This window comes from Macaca thibetana, chromosome 3 (genome assembly GCF_024542745.1).
Source record: "Macaca thibetana thibetana isolate TM-01 chromosome 3, ASM2454274v1, whole genome shotgun sequence".
NCBI lineage: Eukaryota > Metazoa > Chordata > Mammalia > Primates > Cercopithecidae > Macaca > Macaca thibetana.
The window spans coordinates 18,208,881-18,230,179 of NC_065580.1; the positions used below are offsets into that span (position 1 = coordinate 18,208,881).

At 39.0% G+C, this 21,299-nt stretch overlaps 2 protein-coding genes across 9 annotated transcripts in view; one reads left to right on the forward strand and one right to left on the reverse strand.

Annotated features, from left to right (window-relative positions):
• Positions 1-21,299, reverse strand: part of AGK (acylglycerol kinase) — a 985,672-nt gene that overhangs the window by 868,525 nt on the left and 95,848 nt on the right. The gene's annotated exons all lie outside the window — the stretch shown is intronic.
• BRAF (B-Raf proto-oncogene, serine/threonine kinase) overlaps positions 1-21,299 on the forward strand; it is a 202,331-nt gene that overhangs the window by 146,722 nt on the left and 34,310 nt on the right. For all 8 annotated transcript variants that reach the window (XM_050782236.1, XM_050782237.1, XM_050782244.1 and 5 more), the window contains 2 exons: positions 2,918-3,002; positions 3,906-4,082. In XM_050782236.1, coding sequence (XP_050638193.1) covers positions 2,918-3,002; positions 3,906-4,082 — 262 coding nt within the window. The remainder of the gene's footprint in view (positions 1-2,917; positions 3,003-3,905; positions 4,083-21,299) is intronic.

The window sequence follows — 21,299 nt, forward strand, 5'->3', positions numbered from 1 at the left end:
CAGATCACGAGGTCAGGAGATCAAGACCTTACTGGCCATGGTGAAACCCCATCTCTACTAAAAATACAAAAATTAGCTGGGTATGGTAGTACGTGCCTGTAGTCTCAGCTACTCGGGAGGCTGAGGCAGGAAAATCACTTGAACCCAGGAGGAAGAGGTTGCAGTGAGCTGAGATTGCACCACTGCACTCTAGCCTGGCAACCGTGAGACTTTGTCTCAAAAAAAAAAAATTAACAAAGAAATATAAGTGGCCAGTAAACATATACAAAATGTTCGGCCTCACTAGTTATCAAAGAATTGCACATTCAAAAATAGAAATCATTATTTGCCTCTTAGTTGGACAAAATATTTTTAAATTGGATTATATTTAGAGTAGTGAGTGTATTTTCATCAAAGGTTTAATATTAATGAAAAATGAAAATGAACATGTATCCAACTATTAGAGAACTGGGTAAATTTGTACCTTCATATATGATTATATAGGAGTTAAAATGGCAAAGTAGAGCTATATTTATTGATATAGAAAGGTGTCTTTGGCATATGAAATTTTACAAAGCAGTATGTATAATATACCATATTATGGAGCTCATGGAAATATATAACATAATTTTTTATATGACAGTATTTTAGGCCACACACAGTGGCTCACACCTGTAATCCCAGCATTTTGGGAGGCCAAGGCAGGTGGATCACCTAAGGTCAGGAGTTCGAGACCAGCCTGGCCAACATGGTGAAACCTCGTCTCTACTAAAAATACAAAAAATTAGCCAGGCTTGGTGGCAGGTACCTGTAATCTCAGCTACTCAGGAGGCTGAGGCAGGAGAATTGCTTGAACCTGGGAGATGGAGGTTGCAGTGAGCCAAGATCCCACCATTGCACTCCAGCCTGGGTCACAGAGCGAGACTCTGTCTAAAAAAAAAAAGACTGTATTTTAGTATATACCGCCTTAAGCTGTCTTTTCACAGGTGTTCATATTCACACTACATTCATGTAAAAGCCTAATAACATATAATGTCACTTTTGAGTGACATAATTAAAGGAATTTTTTTATACCTTCAAAATGTCTTTAAACATTTTTTTAAGTGCTATGCAGTATTTTATGATATGAACAATAGAATAAGCACTGTATTACTTTGATAATTGAGAAAAATCAATGTTGATTTAACTTATTAAAATATACATACAGGTTGAGTATCTTTATGTATTTATTTTTGTTTGTTTTGTTTTATTTTGTTTTGTTTTGAGACAAGGTCTCACTCTGTCGCCCAGGCTGGAGTGCAGTGGCACAATCTCGGCTCACTACAATGTCTGCCTCCCAGATTCAAGCAATTCTTCTACCTCAGCCTCCTGAGTAGCTAGGATTACAGGCGCGTACCACCACACCCGGCTAATTTTTGTATTTTGAGTAGAGACAAGGTTTTGCCATGTTGGCCAGGCTGTTCTCAAACTCCTGACCTCAAGTGAGCCACCCACTTTGGCCTTCCAAAGTGCTGGGATTACAGGTGTGAACCAGCGCACCCAGTCAGGTTGGGTATCTTTAATCCAAAATCCAAAACCCAAAGTGCTCCAGAATCTAAGACTTTCTGAGCGCTGACATGATGCTCAAAGGAAATGCTTATTGGAGGATTTCAGATGTTTGGATTAGGGATGCTAAACTGGTAAGTATAATCAAAGTATTCCAAAATCAGAAAAAAATTGAAATTTGAGACACTTCTGGTTCAAGGCATTTCAGATAAGGGATACTCAGCCTGCATATAAAAGTACCCATAAATTAACCAGGCATGGTGGCACGTGCCTGTACTCCCAGCTATTGAGGAGGCTGAGGTGGGAGAATGGCTTGAGCCCAGGAGTTCAAGGCTACAGTGAGCCATGATCATACCACTGCACTCCATCCAGCCTGGGTGACAGAGCAAGACTCTGTCTCTAAAAAAGTTAAATAAGCAGAACATTAACTAGCACTCTAGAAACACACCCCCACAACTATGTCCTCTTCCAGCCAATCACCTCTCTCCCAAGGGTAACCACCATTGTGATCACAACAGGAAGTGCATAGTGTGTGCTCTTTTGTGTCGGCCCCTTTCACTCAACATTGTTTATAAGATTCATCTATATTGTTGTGTGTAGTTGGAGGTCATTCATTCTCTTTATAGTATTTCATTGTGTGACTATAACATGATTTCTTCTTTCATCTATTGCAATTGGATCGTTTCTAGTTTGGGGCTTTGATTGATGCTGGTGCTGTAAACATTTTTAGTATACGTCTTTTGGTGAACAGAATTGTGAGACCACAGGGTATGCATACGTCCAGTTGTAGTAATGCTGCCAACAGTGTTACAAAGTAGTTGTACCAATTTCAACACCTACTGGCAGTGTTGAGAGTTACAGCTGTTTCACATAAAGTTTTTTTTTTAATTTTAGTGACAATGTTAGTCATTTTACTAATCGAAGTATCATAAGTAATCCATAAATTTGAAAAAAACGTTAACTACTCTGATAAACTTTTACAGTTTCCTACTTTTAAGCAAAATTCCATAGGGCCTGTTAATTGTAGTTTCAACATTACTTGTAGTTTCAATTAGTAAATAAATATTAAGCCTAGTAAGTATAATTTAATATTGTCAAATAATTTGGAAAATACCATGGATACTTAATTGATTTCACCAAATTTCCATGGAACAAACAAGGTTGGCTATTTTTTGGATTGATGTTTTGAAATACTAGTACAGGAATATCATTGTTAGTTGAGTGTTTAGCCTTAGAAAACAAATGGAGTTTAGATAGCTAAAGTATAATTTATCTGTGATTTAATAATGGTGTGGAGTTAGGGCTATGATAATTAGTGAAAACACCCAAGAATGTTCTATACTTTTAAATTTTAAAAATTGAAATGACACTTGGAATAACAATTGCCTTTTAGGTGATGTGGCAGTGAAAATGTTGAATGTGACAGCACCTACACCTCAGCAGTTACAAGCCTTCAAAAATGAAGTAGGAGTACTCAGGTGAGCTTGTGTGGATTACCATTTTCCAGAGAAAGAAGTTATTTTTATTAGCTCCTGGTTCCCAGTGGTAGCGACTATTAGCTTTACAGATTTACTCAAAATGGATAAATTTGTAGAAACAGAGTATGTCTGAGTACATTTTTGTCTTTAACCACATTCTTTTAAGTAGTATGCAATGTTATATGGTACAGTTGATAGAATACTTAATCCTAGACAGAATTAATGGAAATATAGTATTCTGATAATATAAAATAATAGTTCTACTTATGAAAATAATGCTCTCCAATGTTTAAGCTTATCAGAATACATTTCAAGATGGTATTTAGTCCTGGGCTCTGGAATTTTAGAAACATTGACAAACTAGAATATGTCCAGTGAGGACCACCTAAACAGGGAAGATTCTAGAGGTGTAACGGGGGAAAATAATCAACAGAACTGAGGATATTTAGTTCAGAGAAGGCTGTTATGTTCAAGAGAGTGCACGGTTATTCCAGAGTGCAGGAAAAAAGTTATTCCAGAGAGCAGACCAGGGAAGCAAGCCAGAGGTGAAAGTTGTAGGAAAATGATTTTGTCTCAACACTTGGAAACTTTATAATACCAGAACCACTTAAATAAAAATAAGAGAGTCAGCTACATACTGAGTGATGAACTTCCCATAGTTGAAGGTATTTAAGCAACCTCTAGTTGCCTGTCAGATATGTTTAAAAAGATATTTTTGCATAAAGTAGGAGGTTAGACTTGGCAATTCCCAGTCTCTTCTAAATTTATCCTTTTGTTGCCTTTTTAAAAAAACAGCTTTTTCTGACAACATTTTACCGATAGGTAGACTACTTTGGTTCTCTTTTGTAAGAACAGCTACAGTTTGTCGACATTTAATATTTACTGTCACGTTTCTTTGTACAGGAAAACACGACACGTGAATATCCTACTCTTCATGGGCTATTCCACAAAGCCACAACTGGCTATTGTTACCCAGTGGTGCGAGGGCTCCAGCTTGTATCACCATCTCCATATCATTGAGACCAAATTTGAGATGATCAAACTTATAGATATTGCACGACAGACTGCACAGGGCATGGAGTAAGTTCCATTCTGTTAAATGTCTTATAAATTATTTTTGAAGACCATTGAGGATGTTTTAAAGGTTTTGGCTGCTATTCTTTTGGATTGCATTTTAAATTACTGTCCAGGAACATAATATAGATGCTAACTAATGGCTAGTAAATAATATGATACTAAAAAATAAATGTCTTTGTCTAGTGCAGCCTTCAGAACATATATCAAGTATTTGATAATAAATACATGACTGCAAACTTAGGCTCAGCACTCAGTGATTGAGCTAAGCAAGAGAGGTTCAGAAGATAGAAACAGCAAAAACCTACTAAAAAGTTGTTAATGGTTGTTGAAATAAACAGAATGGTTGTTAATTAGTTACTTTTTCAGATCATTTTCTCTGAGTGCCCATATTTTTTTGTTGCAAAATGGTCAGTTAATAAAGTGAAAAATCTGCATTCTGACCCTTTTTGAGGATTTCAAAGTGAGTTCATATCTGTTGAATTTTGCTATGCAATTTAAAGAGTTATTTTATAAAGTTTATCATAAGCTAATATGGGGAACTGACTTTGAAGGATAAATTTTAAATTTTGTATGCAACTCTTAAGTGCAAATGAATACGTAAATTAAAAAGTAAAATTGAATTTTGAAAGCACTTAGATGAAAATTATAAACTCAGTAAAATATGAATTTGAAAGCTCTGTGAAAAGTTTAAAAATAGATATGATCTTAATTATTTTGTTTTTTACATATTGCTTTCACTTACATAAATTATTATGTCATTTAATCTTTATAATGTTATGAAGTAGATCTTTTTTCTTTTTACAGATAAGGAAATTGAGGCTTTTAAGTGCCTTGTCTAAGGGCACACATTTAATAAGTGGCACCAAAGATGTTTAACTCAGGATTTCTGACTCCCAATCCAGTATTCTTTCCCTATAACCACTAAGCTACTTTTACATTATAAAATTAGAATAAAAGAGTAAAAGGGTATATATGTACTAACACCTACAACTCTGAGTATTACTCCTAGCAAGTAAGTGTAGAGCCAAGACTCAAAACCAGATCTGGCTCTTAGATCTTCCAACTGTACCACCTTCTCTTTCTCAAAACTTGGCAATATATCTGTAATTTAGATTGTTTACAATCCTATATTCAGCCAAAATACTTATTACAGCAAATTATTACCTTATTCAGTAACACTCCCACTTGCCCCTAGACTTGAAACAATCTCAACCTTTCAGATAAGTTAGAATCTCTGAATCTGTTCGAATCTAAAGGCTTTTAAAGAATTAAAGTCTTGGCCAGGCATGGTGGCTCACACCTGTAATCCCAGTACTATGGAAGGCCGAGGCAGGCAGATCACCTGAGGCTGGGAGTTCAAGACCAGCCTGACCAACATGGAGAAACCCCATCTCTACTAAAAATACAAAATTAGCCAGGCTTGGTGGCACATGCCCGTAATCCCAGCTACTTGGGAGGCTAAGGCAGGAGAATCACTTGAACCCGGGAGGCGGAGGTTGCACTCCAGCCTGGGCAACAAGAGCGAAATTCCATCTCCAAAAAAAAAAAAAAAAAAAAAAAATAGAATTTAAAGTCTTGTGAAGAGCAAGCCATGGCACAAATTGTAAACATTCAGTGAGAAACAAAGCTTATTCTCTTCCCACACTACTGGTCTCTTTGCAGTTTCTTCAGCAGGCCAAGCGTGTTCCTTCTTTAGGACCTTTATGTTTGTTACATTCTCTTTAGGATACACATGCCACAAATATCCTTATGTCTCTGTTCATCCGTCCCCTTTTAATTGAAACCCTTGCTCACCTTATATAACTAACATGTCCCCACATCACTCTGTCACTCTCTATACCCATAGGCTTGATTTTCTTTATAACGCACAGCTCCATCTGACTTGTTTGTTGTCTTTCATCCCCACTAGAATGCAGGCTGTATGAGAGCAGGGGCTTTTTTTTTTTCTTCTTCTTCTTCATTATTTTATGCCTAATGCCTAGAATGGGACCTGGCATACTCAGTACATAACTGTCAAATGAAAATGATTACACACAACTGCATATTATTGATAGATTTACCTTTCAGAAGAAAGAGATGCCAAATCCTTCTCACATCGCAACTGAGAAATGTGGCTGGGCATATTGGCTCACACCTATAATCCTAGAACTTTAGAAGGCCAAGGTAGGATGATTGCTTGAGCCTAAGAGTTCAAGACCAGCCAGGAAACATAGGGAGACCCTTGTCTCTGTAAAAAATAAGAAATTTAGCCAGGTGTGGTGGCACTTGCCTGTAGTCCTAGCTACTCAGTAGGCTGAGGTGGGAGGATCACTTGAGCGCAGGAGTGTGAGGATGCAAGGAGTCGTGATTGTGCCACTGCACTCCAGCCTGGGCAACAGAGCAAGACCCTGTCCCAAAACAAACAGGCTGGGTGTAGTGGCTCATTCCTGTAAACCCAGCACTTTGGGAGGCCGAGGTGAGTGGATTAAGACAAGAAGTGACAGTAAAGAAGTACATTATCAAATTGGAATAGTGCTTCAGTCTGAAGAACAGTCAGTGAAGAGGTGATATATTTTGAAAATATCACTTTACAGTTTGAGATTATCAGTGTAAATTTTGCAGTCATCTACTCTGAAACACTTTGTGTTTTTAAATAGATCTCACAGTTTAACATGATGCAATGAGTGTACGATAGTATGAACATAGATCATTCCATTCAGTTTATCCTAGATTTTAGTAACTGAAAAACTATTAATTCCAAGTTTTAAGCCCTCCAGCAGAGTATACTTTTTAGTAGCGGTTTAAAATTAACGAAGGAAGATACAGTTTCTTTTCCCTTTTAGTTTTGTCTTGTAAGATGATAACATACAACTGGTTAAATGTACTGACACATCATCAGTTTCTGAAGGATTTGGCAAGTTGAAACTCCTCTTATTAACAGGGCTATGTGGGTTTCAGATTAAGGTGACAGATTTTTGCTCCTTCCTGGAACTCCACTAAAACTATAATAAAGGAATTTTTTTTAAAGCATAGTCACATAAGGATGGGGATAACAGAGAGGAAGGAGACAGTATCAGCAACATTTTGAAAGCTGGAAAGCAAGTGGAGAAGTGATCATGGACTTAGACCCCAAAAGGCTAAATGATCAGTTGGCAGTGGGGAAATTAAAGCCAACCTGGTTTATACCATAGAATCCTCAATTCTCAGGAATTGGCAATATCACTGTCTCAGGGACGAAAGGGTTAAAATGAAAGGCCTGTTTGAAAAGCTGTTATTTCTCTAAATCTGTTCTCTTACTCACCAGGTAACTGCTCCATCCCTATCCTAGCAGTAGACTGGAAGTTAGAGGGGAAAGTAAACATCTCTGGACTGGGAGACCCTAATCTATGTCTAGGACGTGGATATCTTTCCCAAAACATGGGGATTTGATGACTATGTGCTTACTAAATGATGAAGGGAGATTTCCCCAGCCCTCTCTTTTTATTTGATTCCCAACATGCTAGCAGCCAAACCTTACTCTTCCTGCAGGAGATTCGAGGAGTCTTGGGTGAATTTTACCAGCTCAAGAGGAAAGACCCAAAGAAAGTGACATCAGAGATTCCACCTAGATTACTGTACAGTTCAAAAATAGCAAACAAATCTGTATGTTCAAAGCCTCCAAGCAGCTTGTAAGTCCCTCACTTAGTCTGAATAAGAGTATCGCTGGATAACTAGATATTGGTGGGGAAGTCTTACGCAAATAAGGAGACTGTAAAACACATAGAGAAAAATAGGCACTGGGAGAAACGCATACAATGCAAGATTCTCTCTCCCCCACCTCATCCCACCTCCAAAAAACCTATCGGTTTTCTCAGAGGGGGAGAAGATAACTTTATATCCATTAAACAGAAACAGAGGTTTTCTAAGGAACATTCATATAACAGCAACAAAATGCGAAAATGTTGACATTTACAGTACACTGGAAATTATATCCTTTGCAGTTATTTAAACATAACTTTTAAATGTTAATTTAAAAGGAGTTATGTAATTTCTCAGAATCTTTTAAGGGGTGTTTAGCAAAAAAAGTTTTAAAACTATTATTTTAAACACTATATGGTTTAATATTAAATTTCTATATTATGCAACATAATTCAGAAGGGACACTTAGGTAAACTTTTTATAAACCAAGTTACATAAAATGTATATAATTAATTGGAACACATAACCAGATTGCATCAATGAGTCTTGAAGTGGGTATTCCTGTTTTCTTCTCTACTGTCAATGACTAAAGCACACTATTTTCACTACTTTTTTAAAATTTTGAGACAGAGTCTCCCTCCTCTGTCACCCAGGCTGGACAGGCTGGAGTGCAGCAACACAATCTCAGCTCACTGCAACCTCTGCCTCAAGTGATCCTCCCACTTCAGTCTCCCTAGTAGCTGGGACTACAAGGGTGCACCATCATACCCGGCTCATGTTTTTGTATTTTTTGTAGAAACGGAGTTTCACCATGTTGCCCAGGCTGGTCTCAAACTCCTGGGCTCAAGAGAGCCACTGCTTCCGCCTCCCACAGTGCTGGGACTACAGATGTAAGCCACCAGGCCCAGCCTATTTTCAGTACATTTGATTGAACTTTGTTGTTGTTGTTGTTGTAGAACAGTCTGTTCTAAGGTATCAGGCTGACAGATGTTAGAACAAACAGAATGGTCCTAGGGGTCATGAACTGGTTCTTCAAGTCCTAACTGTTGCTGCTGATTTTGTAACAGATTTTAACGTATCTTTTGACTTCTGGTCACCCATTTCAGCCTCATGTTTGGTTCTCTGTTTTAGTTTCCCCCTATATATTCCCATGGATCAAATGACACAGATGGAATTCCTTACATACCTCATTTTTCCTCCCTATTTCCAATACTTGTTCATCTAGAATGCCAACCATAGTTTCAGACTGAGGGCTTTGTTTTGGAATTATCCCAGAAGTTACTCCGAGTTAGAAGCCTGCTTGGGTAATTAATATTGCTTCTTAGCTCCCTCCAGCTCTCTTTCTTCCTGTCCCCTGGCTCTACCCTGAGCACAGATGGTAATTCTCTGTGGCCATCACAGCCACCTTCTTACTGTGCCTCCTTTCAACTCTTCATGTCTATATCCTCTTCCCTGACCAGCATCATCTCACAAAGGACTGACCAAGCCAGATACAGTCTATAGCTAGACAATAAAGCTATAGGGTATTTAAATAGCCTCTTAATAATGTACTTTTGCAAAGCCTTTATTTCAGAATAGCCTGCCCTGTGTTGAAAGTGATCTTTTCTGACTACTCACCAAAATTAATTCTTAAGTCTCTGGATATAAGCAGAATAGGAACAAACAGATTCATTTTATAAAGTGGTAGGGTTGCAGTTAACTCACAATATAAAACCTTTAATAATTAGAAAAGTTAGGCCGGGCGCGGTGGCTCAAGCCTGTAATCCCAGCACTTTGGGGGGCTGAGACGGGCGGATCACAAGGTCAGGAGATCGAGACCATCCTGGCTAACACGGTGAAACCCCGTCTCTACTAAAAAATACAAAAAAAAACTAGCCGGGCGAGGTGGCGGGCGCCTGTAGTCCCAGCTACTCGGGAGGCTGAGGCAGGAGAATGGCGTGAACCCAGCAGGTGGAGCTTGCAGTGAGCCGAGATCGCGCCACTGCATTCCAGCCTGGGCGACAGAGCGAGACTCCGTCTTAAGAAATAATAATAATAATAATAATAATAATTAGAAAAGTTAGTCTAGGCACCGTGTCTCACACCTGTAATCCCAGCACTTTGTGAGGCCAAGGCAGGAGTATTGCCTGAGTCCAGGAGTTCAAGACCAGCCTGGATAACACAACAAAACCCTGTCTTAACACAAAATACAAAAATTAGCCGGATGTGGTGGTGTGTGCCTGTGTTCTCAGCTACTTGGGAGGCTGAGGTGGGGGGATCACTTGAGCCCAGGAAGTCGAGGCTGCAGTGAGCCATGATCATGCCACTACACTCCACCCTGGATGACAGAGCAAGACCCTGTCTCAAAAATAAATAAGAATACTTAGAAGATTTGAATCATTAGGACTTTCAAATGTGTCACCTCTATTGGATTACAGAATATAAGCAAAAAATGGATAGGTAACATTTTTCCTGTGTGGTTCTGTCTTCCATTTGTACCTCAGTGAAAAACTATTTCTGATTCCAAGGTTTACCTGAAAAGGAGCAGAGCTATTCTAATGGTAGATAATTATAAACTCACTCTGAGGAATAAGGGTTGGTAAAGTATGTTTCATCATCATCTTGTTTTTTGTTTTTATTGAGATGGAGTCTCACTCTGTCACCCAGGCTTCAGTGCAATGGCACAGTCTTGGCTCACTGAAACCTCCACCTCCCAGGTTCAAGCGATTCTCCTGCCTCAGCTTCCCGAGTACAACTGGGATTACAGACGCCCACCATCATGCCCTGCTCAATTTGTATTTTTAGTAAACGGGGTTTCACCATGTTGGCCAGGCTGGTTCAGGAGTTCAAGTGATCCGCCTGCCTCGACCTCCCAAAGTGCTGGGATTATAGGTGTGAGTCACTGCACCTGGCCTGTTTTATCATCTTTTCACCTGCCAGTCATTGATTCATCCCAAGGACCCAAGTATCTTAAGAATACTGTTACTAAAGAAATTCCAGGAATGGTCAGTACATCATGCCTTTTTTTTCTTTTTCTTTTTTTTTTTTTTTTGCAGGCCTTATAATTTCAGTATAATATTCATGGTATAATTTTGAATTTAACTTTATCAGAAAATTAAGTATTAAAGAGGCACATAGAAAAAGTTGCAGCCTATTGATATATTTACAGGAGCATTATATTCTCAAAATAAGATGATTAAAAATAATTTGGAGATAAATCCTTACAATTTACTTTGTTTTAAATAATGATGAGCATGCACCTTTTACTCATAAATGAACCCAGTTGAAGATAGAAGGATTAATTAAAGCTGAAAAAATGGTGAACATGTATTAGTGATTGATAATTCTAAGTGACCAAAGAATATTTAATTATAGTGAACATAATTTTCTGGTGGGTAAAAATAATAATAGGGTGCTGATAATAATAATAATCAGAAAATGCAAGGTAAAACAAAAAAGTACCACTTTCCACCCACTGGAATTGGCAAAATGCCTGAGTTCTGATAAGATCAAATGTTCATAGGATTAGAGGAATTGCTTCCCGGGACATTTCTGATGCAACCAACCACCTTAAGGGCATTCTGGAAGTATCTGTTAAAATAGAAAAATGCTTGTTCTAACCCCAAGAAATATTAGCTTTCGTTCCGAGTCACGTATACAGAAAGAGGTGTATTATAGGAAACCATATAATAGTGAAAAATTGGTCTGGATGCAGTGGCTTATGCATCTAATCCCAGCACTTTGGAAGACTAGGGTAATAGGATCACTTGAGACCAGGAGTTTGAGACCAGCCTGGACGACACTATGAGACCCTGACTCTACATAAAACTTAAAACATTATTTTAAGGAAATTTTTTTAAAAAAGAAAAAGTTATTGAAAAATTGGAAACATGTTCATCAGGAGAAGACTTGATAAATAACATATTGGCACTTATGTGCAGTAGAATCATATATAGTAGTAAAAAATGGATTATATAGGTATCAACATAAAGCTTTAAAATATTAATGTTAAGTGAGAAAAGCAAGCTGCTGCATGAGACCACTTAAAAATTTTTAAGCAGAACATTTTTTATATTTGGGCTTTAAAAAGTGGTATATATGTATGTATGTAAAAGTACTGAAATAAGGATTAGAAAGCAAAGATCAAGTAACATAGTGTTTATCTCCAGGAATCAAGTATAAACTTTGAAAAAAGACTGGAGGTGGCCAAGCGCAGTGGCTCACGCCTGTAATTCCAGCACCTTGGGAAGCTGAGGCGAGTGGATCACTTGAGGTCAGGAGTTCGAGACCAGCCTGGCCAACATGGTGAAACACCATCTCTACTAAAAATACAAAAAATTAGCTGGGCATGGTGGCAGGTGCCTGTAATCCCAGTTACTCTGGAGGCTGAGGCAGCAGTATTGCTTGAACCCGGGAGGCGGAGGTTGCAGTGAGCCAAGGTGGCACCACTGCACTCCAGCCTGGGTGACAGAGGAAGATTCTGTCTCAAAAAAAAAAAAGACTGGAAGTGTTTTAGTCCATTTTCTGTTGCTATAACAATACCTGAGGCTGGGTAATTTATTCTTTTCTGCAAAAAGAAACTTATTTCTCATAGTCCTAGAGGCTGGGAAGTCCAAGGGCATTGGTGCTAACATCTGCTGGGCTTCTGGTGAGGGCTTTCCTACTGCATGGTAACATAGTGGAGAAGCAGAAGGGGAAGTGGGCACACGCAAAAGGGGCAGAACACAAGGGAGGACCTCTCTCTATAACAACCCTCTCTCACAGTAACTGTAGAAGTCATTCCTGGCCAGATGTGGTGGCTCATGCCTGTAATACTAGCATATTGGCAGGCTGAGGAGGGAGGATTGCTTGAGCCCAGGAGTTTGAGACCAGCCTGGGCAACATGGTAAGACATCTCTACAGAAAAAAGTTTTTTAATTAGCCAGGCATGGTAGCACACTCTTGTAGCCCCGGATACTCTGGAGGCTGAGGCAGGAGGATCACTTGAGCCTAGAATTTTGAGGCTACAGTGAGGCGTGGTTGAGTCCACTGCACTCCAACCTGGGTGACAGAGTGAGACCCTGACTCAAAGAAGAAAAGAAGTCAGTGACTCCTGCTTTCAGGAGAGCATCCCTCATGACCCAGACCCAAATGCCTCTTGAAGGTCCCACCAACTCTCAACACCATTACACTGGGGCCAAGCCTCCACATGAGTTTGTGGGGACAAACCATATTCAAACTGTAGCAGGAGATAAATGTATAAAAGTTGTAACGGGTCTGATTATGGTAAGAATATGAGTGACATTATCCTTTGCTACTGCAGTTTTTTAATATTTCAAAATAAAACATGTTACGAAGAAATATGTAATCATTATAGGATATTCAGAAAATATTAACATAAATGAAAAGCACCAGTAATCCACCATCAAGAGATAACTGCCATTAATATTTTGATGTGTATTGTGTATCCTTTCAGATTGATGTGTTTTAATACTATACACAATGGTTTCTTGTTGTTTTAAATCATACTGGGTTTGCTTTTTTTGCTCTTAAATATCTCTACTGGTCAATAAATATTCTGATACCAGCTTTGCTACATACTGTTAACTCACTGTCTCCCCCTTTCCTTTATACCAACTGTGTTCTGTGGGGTTTTTTAAAAATATACTCTAATGTATTTAGCAATGATATGCACTTACTATGTGTCAGACATTCTGTGTACTTTATATACATTACCTCATTTACTCCTCAACAACCCTGTGAAGTAGCAGCTTTTATTATATCCTTGTTTTACAGATGAAGAAACCTGGTTGTGGAAGGGGCAAGTAACTTGCCCCAGGTACTTCGGCTCCAGAGTGTATTCCTTTAACCATTAAAGCATGTTGCTTCCCCAACTTATTCAGTCCCTTTGAAAACCTCAAGTAGACCCTTAATGTTATAGAGCAGTTATACTTTCAGTTTCCTAGTTCATTCACTGTCGTCTTTTAGACACTGGCATACCTCCTCAAAACCTCATATCCTTAAGCCTCTAAAACCTCTTCTTCAAGAAGTCAGCGATGACATTGCTTGCCATCTCTTTCAGAAAGTTGGAAGTAACCATTATGACATCTACCCACCTGCCTGCATTCATACCGGGTTCTTCTGCCTTATCGCTAGTAAAAGGCAGTCCCTCCATTTGTACACTAGATTCCAACCCCTTACCCCTAACCCACAGACATCTTTTGAGTAAATCTCCTATCTTGTTCATCATCAGTTTTTCCTTTCCTACTGAATTATCTCCTATTTTAAAACATATTTTGGCTGGGCGCGGTGGTTCACGCCTGTAATCCCAATACTTTGAGAAGCTGAGGCGGGTGGATTGCTGGAGCTCAGGAGTTCAGGATCAGCCTGGGCAACATAGTGGAACCCATCTCTACCAAAAAATACAAAAATTAGCCAGACGTGGTGGTCTGTGCCTGTGGTCCCAGCTACTATGGAGGCTGAGACAGGAGGATCTCTAGAACCTAGGAAGACGAGGCTGCAGAGAGTTAAGATCGTGCCACTGCATTCCAGCTTGGGTGACAGAACAAGACTCTGTCTCAAAAATAAATAAATAAAACATCTTTCACCGAGTGCAGTGGTTCACGCCTGTAATCCCAGCACTTTGGGAACCTGAGGTGGGAAGATCACTTGAGCCCAGGAGTTGGAGACCAGCCTGGGTAACAGAGTGAGTCCTTGTCTCAAAAAACTAAAGTAAAATTTAAAAATAGGCCAGGTGTGGTGGCTTACGCTTATAATCCAAGCACTTTAGGAGACTGAGGCGGGTGGATCACTTGAGCCCAGGAGTTCAAGACCACCCTAGGCAACATGGCAAAACCCTGTCTCTATAAAAAATACAAGAATTATCCAGATGTGGTGGTGTATGTCGGTGGTCCCAGCTACTTGGGAGGCTGAGGTTGCAATGAGCAAAGATTGTACCACTGCACTACAGCCTGGGTGACAGAGTGAAACCCTGTCTCAAAAAAAATAATTTAAAAAATAATAATAAAACATCTTTCTTATGCACATTTGACAGAATGTTGACAGTTATGGAATCTACGTGGAAGATGTATGGGTATTCTTTCAGTTTTTCTGTATGTTTATTATTTTCATTAAAAAAACTTGTGGGGTCCCTCCCTTAATCCTGCTTCCCTCTTCAGTTATTACTTCCTTCCTCTTCTTCCTTCGACAGTAAAACTTCTCAAAAGACTTATTGGTATTCACTCTCTAATTGCTCTCCTTCCTTTTTGTCTTGGACCCCACTTAAGCCAGGCTTTTGCCCCTGCTGCTCCAGGAAACATCTTTTTTTTTTTTTTTCCCCTCAAGACAGTTTCAGTCTGTCGCTTAGGCTGGAGTACAATGGCGTGATCTTGGCTCATTACAGCCTCTGCCTCCCGGGTTCAAGTGATTCTCCTGCCTTAGTCTCCCAAGTAGCTGGGATTATATAGGTGCACACCACTACACATAGCTAATTTTTGTATGTTTAGTAGAGACAGGGTTTCACTATGTTGGCCAGGCTGGTCTGGAACTCCTGACCTCAAGTGGTCTGCCCAATCTCGTCATCCCAAAGTGGATCATGGTTGCCTAGCCAGGAAACAGCATCTTAATACGATAGTTACTGATGGCCTCTGTGTTGCTAGATCCAGCAGTAAAATTCTCAGTCCACAGTTTATTTGACCTGTCAGAAACATCTGATACAGTTGATCACTCTTCTTCATGAAACAGGTTCTTAATGCCTTGTTTGTGTTCTTAGTTTCTTGCTGCTCAGAATGTGGTCTGAATAGCATCTGGACCACCTGGAAGCCTTTTAGAAATGCTAAGTTTTAGATACCACCCTAGACCTGAATCAAAGACTGCATTTTAACAAGATCCCCAAATGATTTGTGTCCATATTAAAGTGTGAGAAACACTGCTTTCAAGCATATTCTCCTGATTATCCTTCTACTCACTCTCTACTCCTCAGCTGGTTCCTCCTCTACTTTGGCGTTTCATGGTTTGACAAGTCATTTAAAATACCTATAATCAGGGCCGGGTGCGGTGGCTCACGCCTCTAATCCCAGCAGTTTGGGAGGCCAAGGCAGATGGATCACTTGAGGTCAGGAGTTCAAGACCAGCCTGACCAAAATGGTGAAGCCTCATCTCTACTAAAAATACAAAATTAGCTGGGTGTGGTGGTACATGCCTGTAATCCCAGCTACTTGGGAGGCTGAGGCAGGAAAATCACAGAAGTTGCAGTGAGCCAAGATTGTACCATTGCACTCTAGCCTGGGCGACAAGGGCAAAACTCCGTCTTAAATAAATAAAAAAATAAATAATCTATAATCAGAACCAGCAATACAAAGTATTTTCAAGGATGAAGAACAACTGGAACTCTCATACATTGCTGGTAAAGATTTTAAATGATACAGCCATTTTAGGGATCAGGTTGGCAGTTTCTTTTAAAGTTAAATTTACCATTTGTGCAATTCTAATCCTACCTAATTACCCAAAAGAAATGAAACCATCAGTCACCAACAAAGACTTGTATATGAATACAGCATCTTCTTCATATTTGCCACAAACTAGGAACAACACAATGTCCAATAAGTAAATAGATAGGTTGTGATGTACCCATACCCTGTAACACTGCATGCAGCCAGTGTGTGAATCTCAGAATTGTTATGCTGAGCAAAAGAAGCCAGATGATTCTGTTTATGTGAAATTTGAGAAAAGGCAAAATTAATCTGTAGTGACAGAAGTCATTATCAATGGTTGCCCAAGCCTAAGGGGATGTTATTAATTGCAAAAATGTATGAAGAAACTTTCTGGGGTGATGGATATTTTTTATGTTGATTGTGACTGGTCATTACACAAGTGTATGTGTCTGTTGAAACTTTTAAAACTGTTCATGTTTGGACTCAGAAAGGGGAACATCACACACCGGGGCCTATCATGGGGAGGGGGGAGGGGGGAGGGATTGCATTGGGAGTTATACCTGATGTAAATGACGAGTTGATGGGTGCAGCACACCAACATGGCACAAGTATACATATGTAACAAACCTGCACGTTATGCACATGTACCCTACAACTTAAAGTATAATAATAATAAATAAATTAAAAAAAAAAAAAAACTGTTCATGTAAAATGGGTGCATCTTGTATGTAAATTGTACCTCAGTAAATTTCAGTTTTTAAAAGTGAAAAATACCTGATGGCTTACACCTGTAATTCCATCACTTTAGGAGGCCAAGGTGGGAGGATGGCTTGAGCCCAGGAGTTCAAGACCAGCCTGGGCAACATAGTGAGACCCATCTATACAAAACAGTTTTTTAATTATCCAGGCATGATGGTGCCCACCTGTAGTCCCAGCTACACAAGATGCTGAGTTGGGTAGATCTCTTGAGCCCAGGAGGTTGAGGCTGCAGTGAGCTGTGATGATGCCACTGTACTCCTACCTGGGCAGGAGAACAACACCCTGTCTCAAAAAAAAAAAAGGAAACTAAGAAATCAGGGTAAAAATAGAATTTAGGCCACTATGGAGCACAACTTTAAAATATGTGAACTTTACCTATTGGAGATTTTAATTATTTTTAAATTGATAAATGATTACTGACTACAGAGAAGTAACAGAATGCCGTTCTCATTAATCTTACTTTCCAGGGTTGTAATAAGGGAGCAGAGGGCATCAAAGTATAAGGAAGACTGTAATTTGACACTGTCAGCACTATCACACCTACCAGTCCAGGTGGTCACCCAAGGAGAGACGCATCTTGCTGCCTAAAGTCTGATGAACCTTTGTAAAATGGTGCAGTATTAGGTGAAAGAGGGCTGACATGCAAATGTCTAAGTAGGTCAGTTCTGTGTTTTACCAATAGTTTAAAATACTTGAAAATAGCAGCAGACTTAAGTGAGAGACACTGGTGGCTTTTACAAATAAGCTAAGCTGATAAATTAGCCAAATGGCATAGCAATATTATCAATAGGCCTTTTAATGATAATCTCCTGTGGTTTTCTAAAGGATAAGATCAAGAGATGTAACATGAATGACAGGATTTGACTGGGTTCATACTGGATGAATGACCATACCTGAAGACAGCAAACTAGAATGAGATTCCTATCCTCAGTCCTCTCTTGAATATAATTACATATTTAGAAGTAACTTATGTGAAGAATTATTAGCATGCTGATCTTTAAAAATCTCCCTTTTTTCAGCTCTCACATAAGACTCTTGAAACAAGAAAATAAAAATAACCTGTGTTTTATTAAAGAAAAATGAAGCAGCCAAGAAAAAAACTGATTTTTTTAGTGAAAGCTAAAGTTTTAGTCTGAAATTATAGACCATGTCTACAAAATTAAAAATCCTAAGGCCGGACATGGTGGCTCAAGCCTGTAATCCCAGCACTTTGGGAGGCTGATGCAGGCAGATCACGAGGTCAAGAGATCAAGCCCATCCTAGCCAACATGGTGAAACTCCATCTCTACTAAAAATACAAAAATTAGCTGGGCATGGTGGCAAGCGCCTGTAGTCCCAGCTAAAGTATAAGATAAGGAAAATATTTTATAGGAGCAATTCAAGGATTTGCTTGAATTGCTGGGATTGTAATTGAATATAATTCTTTTTGTGCCCCCCTTTTTTTTTTTTAATTCTATTTATTGGCATAAATTTTGACCCATTCGCAGGAAGCATGTAATTGAATATATTTTAATTGGACTCAGTAGCATGACTTTGGCTGCCATAACAATCACAATAATGTCTGATTTAATGTTGTATGCCCACCATGAGGGAGATGAAGACGAGGATCTCACCATAGTTTGTGTTGGTTAGATCCGATCTGAAGTATTGCTTTTAATTTGGGGCACCACATTATGCTCTGTAAGAATGTGGAAAAGCTGAATCTTGGATAAGAGCTTGAAGTAGTGTGAGAAGAAATTTTACCAGATGATTTTGTAGCTCTAAGATTAAGTGGTTCTGTAGCTGGACACTTTTTCTTCAAGGAATGAGACTGTTAAGAGAAACCTATCAAGAGAATGTGTTGTTCCTTTGGTTGATAACATGTTTGTTCTTTCCTAGTACTTTTGTAAACCTGTAATGCTCTCCTTAACATCTTACCAAGGAAAGAGGGAGGTCCAATCTAATTATCTTAATTAAGGGATTGACTTCTGTGTCATCTATGGCAAAGTAAAGTTGATATATTCTTGTTCCCTTCCTTACCCCACAAACAGTTATGTGAGATTTTTGTTTTCTGTGTGTGTTTTTGTTTGTTTGTTTGTTTGTTTGGCATTTTCCATTGAACTGGGTGGTGCTTAGGAAATTATGTTTTAGTGTCCGCCTATTTAGAATTATCTGGGGGTAGTGATTACTGTGAAACATTATCTTATGTAGGGATTGGGTTGTCTCATCCCATTTCTCTAGCTGGAGAATTAGACTCCCTTTTCCTTCCAGCCTTTCATTCTGCAGACCTGGACTTCTACTCTTTGCTGCTTTTGTTACAGAAGGATTACAGAAAGAGAATTAGTCAATGAGATAAAAATTAAGAAAGCAGTTTGTAAGTTATAAAGGATTACACAGGTATAAAGTGGTGTTATTTCAGGTTGTATTTTTATGCAACTTGGCCTATAACAGGTTTATTCTATACAGCTTCTATGCTGGTTATATCACTAGTTCCCCAATTACATTTGTATCTTGTTAATTATCCAGTACTTTCATGGTCAGAAAATTTCTCTCCTCACTCTCCCCAGTTACTTTTCTATCTACTTTATTCTTGCTATATTCCTTCGCATTAAATTTGTTGAAAGGATTAACACCATCCCATGGAGAACACCTTTATCTTCCCCTCTTTTAACTTCAGCATGCCTCTCTGTTTTCATACGGTTGAAGCCCATTTGTTTTTGTTTTTAAGTCTTGCAGGAAAAAGAACCTCCTTTCAAAGACCAACACCTTTGCTGTATACTAGATCCCAGGTCTCTCTGAGTGCAGGACCGAGCTCTGCCAACCGACACCATCATCGTTTATCCCCCTTTCTTTCTAATGGAGATAAGATCTCACCATCTTAAAGCTTTCATTGAGGCCCATTTATTTCCACAAGTTTTTAACTTTGTATGTCACTGCAGAATTTTGTAAGCAGTGAGACCTATAACTGACATCACATTTTCTTTCAATGAAAGAGTGACAATGTGATATAGAATACTGAGCCTAAAGTCCTGACAAGATAATTTTCTTTTTTTTTTTTTTTTTTTTTTTTTTTGAGAGGGAGTCTCGCTCTGTCACCCAGGCTGGAGTGCAGTGGCGCGATCTCGGCTCACTGCAAGCTCCGCCTCCCGGGTTCACGCCATTCTTCTGCCTCAGCCTCCTGAGTAGCTGGGACTACAGGCACCCGCTACCACGCCCGGCTAATTTTTTGTATTTTTAGAGATGGGGTTTCACCATGGTCTCGATCTCCTGACCTGGTGATCCACCCGCCTCGGCCTCCCAAAGTGCTGGGATTACAGGCGTGAGCCACCGCGCCCGGCTGATAATTTTCAATTGTAGTAAATGCTATGAAGAACATAAACTGTGATATGAAATAGTAATTGGAGAAGGGATTACTTTAGATAAATAGTAATTTGAAATGAAAATTTTATCTAGAAAATACTCTTAAAATTTTGATGTTGGGAAGAATGAGGAAGTTTAAATGAAGATGAGAAAGCATAAATAATTGTGGTTATTTGCAAATCTTCCATTTTTAACAGTGTTCATTGCATGATTTTGATTATACCATTTGGATTTTAAATTCTCATTTTAAGGTAAAAGTGTCTAATGATCATTGTCAGATTTCAGAAGTGTCATATATCTGTTCTTTCCAGTATTCAATTAAGAAAAATAACCTTGACTAGCACATTATATGCATCTTGTTGTAGTTGATTCAATAGACATGTATTGAATACTTGCCACACATACCAGGCACTGTTCTAGGCACTGGGTATACAAAGAAATAAACAAGACACAGCCCTTCTGAGACAGGAGGATCGCTTGAGCCCAGGAGGTGGAGGTTGCAGTGAGCCAAGGTCATGCCACTACACTCCAGCCTGGGTGATACAGCAAGACTTTGTCTCCAAAAGAAAAAACAAAACGACAACAACGCTGCCTTTTACTTCAATGAATGTAGCTAAAGCAGTTTTTAGGGGTAACATAGATGATTTTAAAGTTATCATTGACTCTAAAACAGACCCACTATGGCCATTTTAGAGAAAATTTGCTCCTCACTAGTTTTAAGAAGATTAAGAGTATATGACAACTACCTTTAAAAATAGTTTTAATTACCAAACTGCATGTTCTAGTTCTAGTAGTTTACATTCCAAATAGAAGTGAACATAGGCACATTGAAAAAACACGTGAATGAAGCCATTATTATGATAATTACTGTATAAGGTGAACAGTGAAAGATCACTTTCAGTTGGGTTAGTCATGGGAAAGCTTCACTCAGGAGTTAGAAGTTGTATTCAGTTTTAAAGGATGGATATGAATAGGTGGAAAATAGAACGAAAGCTAACTTGGAGGGTTGGGTGTAGGAGGGGAGCATTGAACGCAGTGGTGGAATTAAGTATCAAGGTATATTTAAGGGACATGG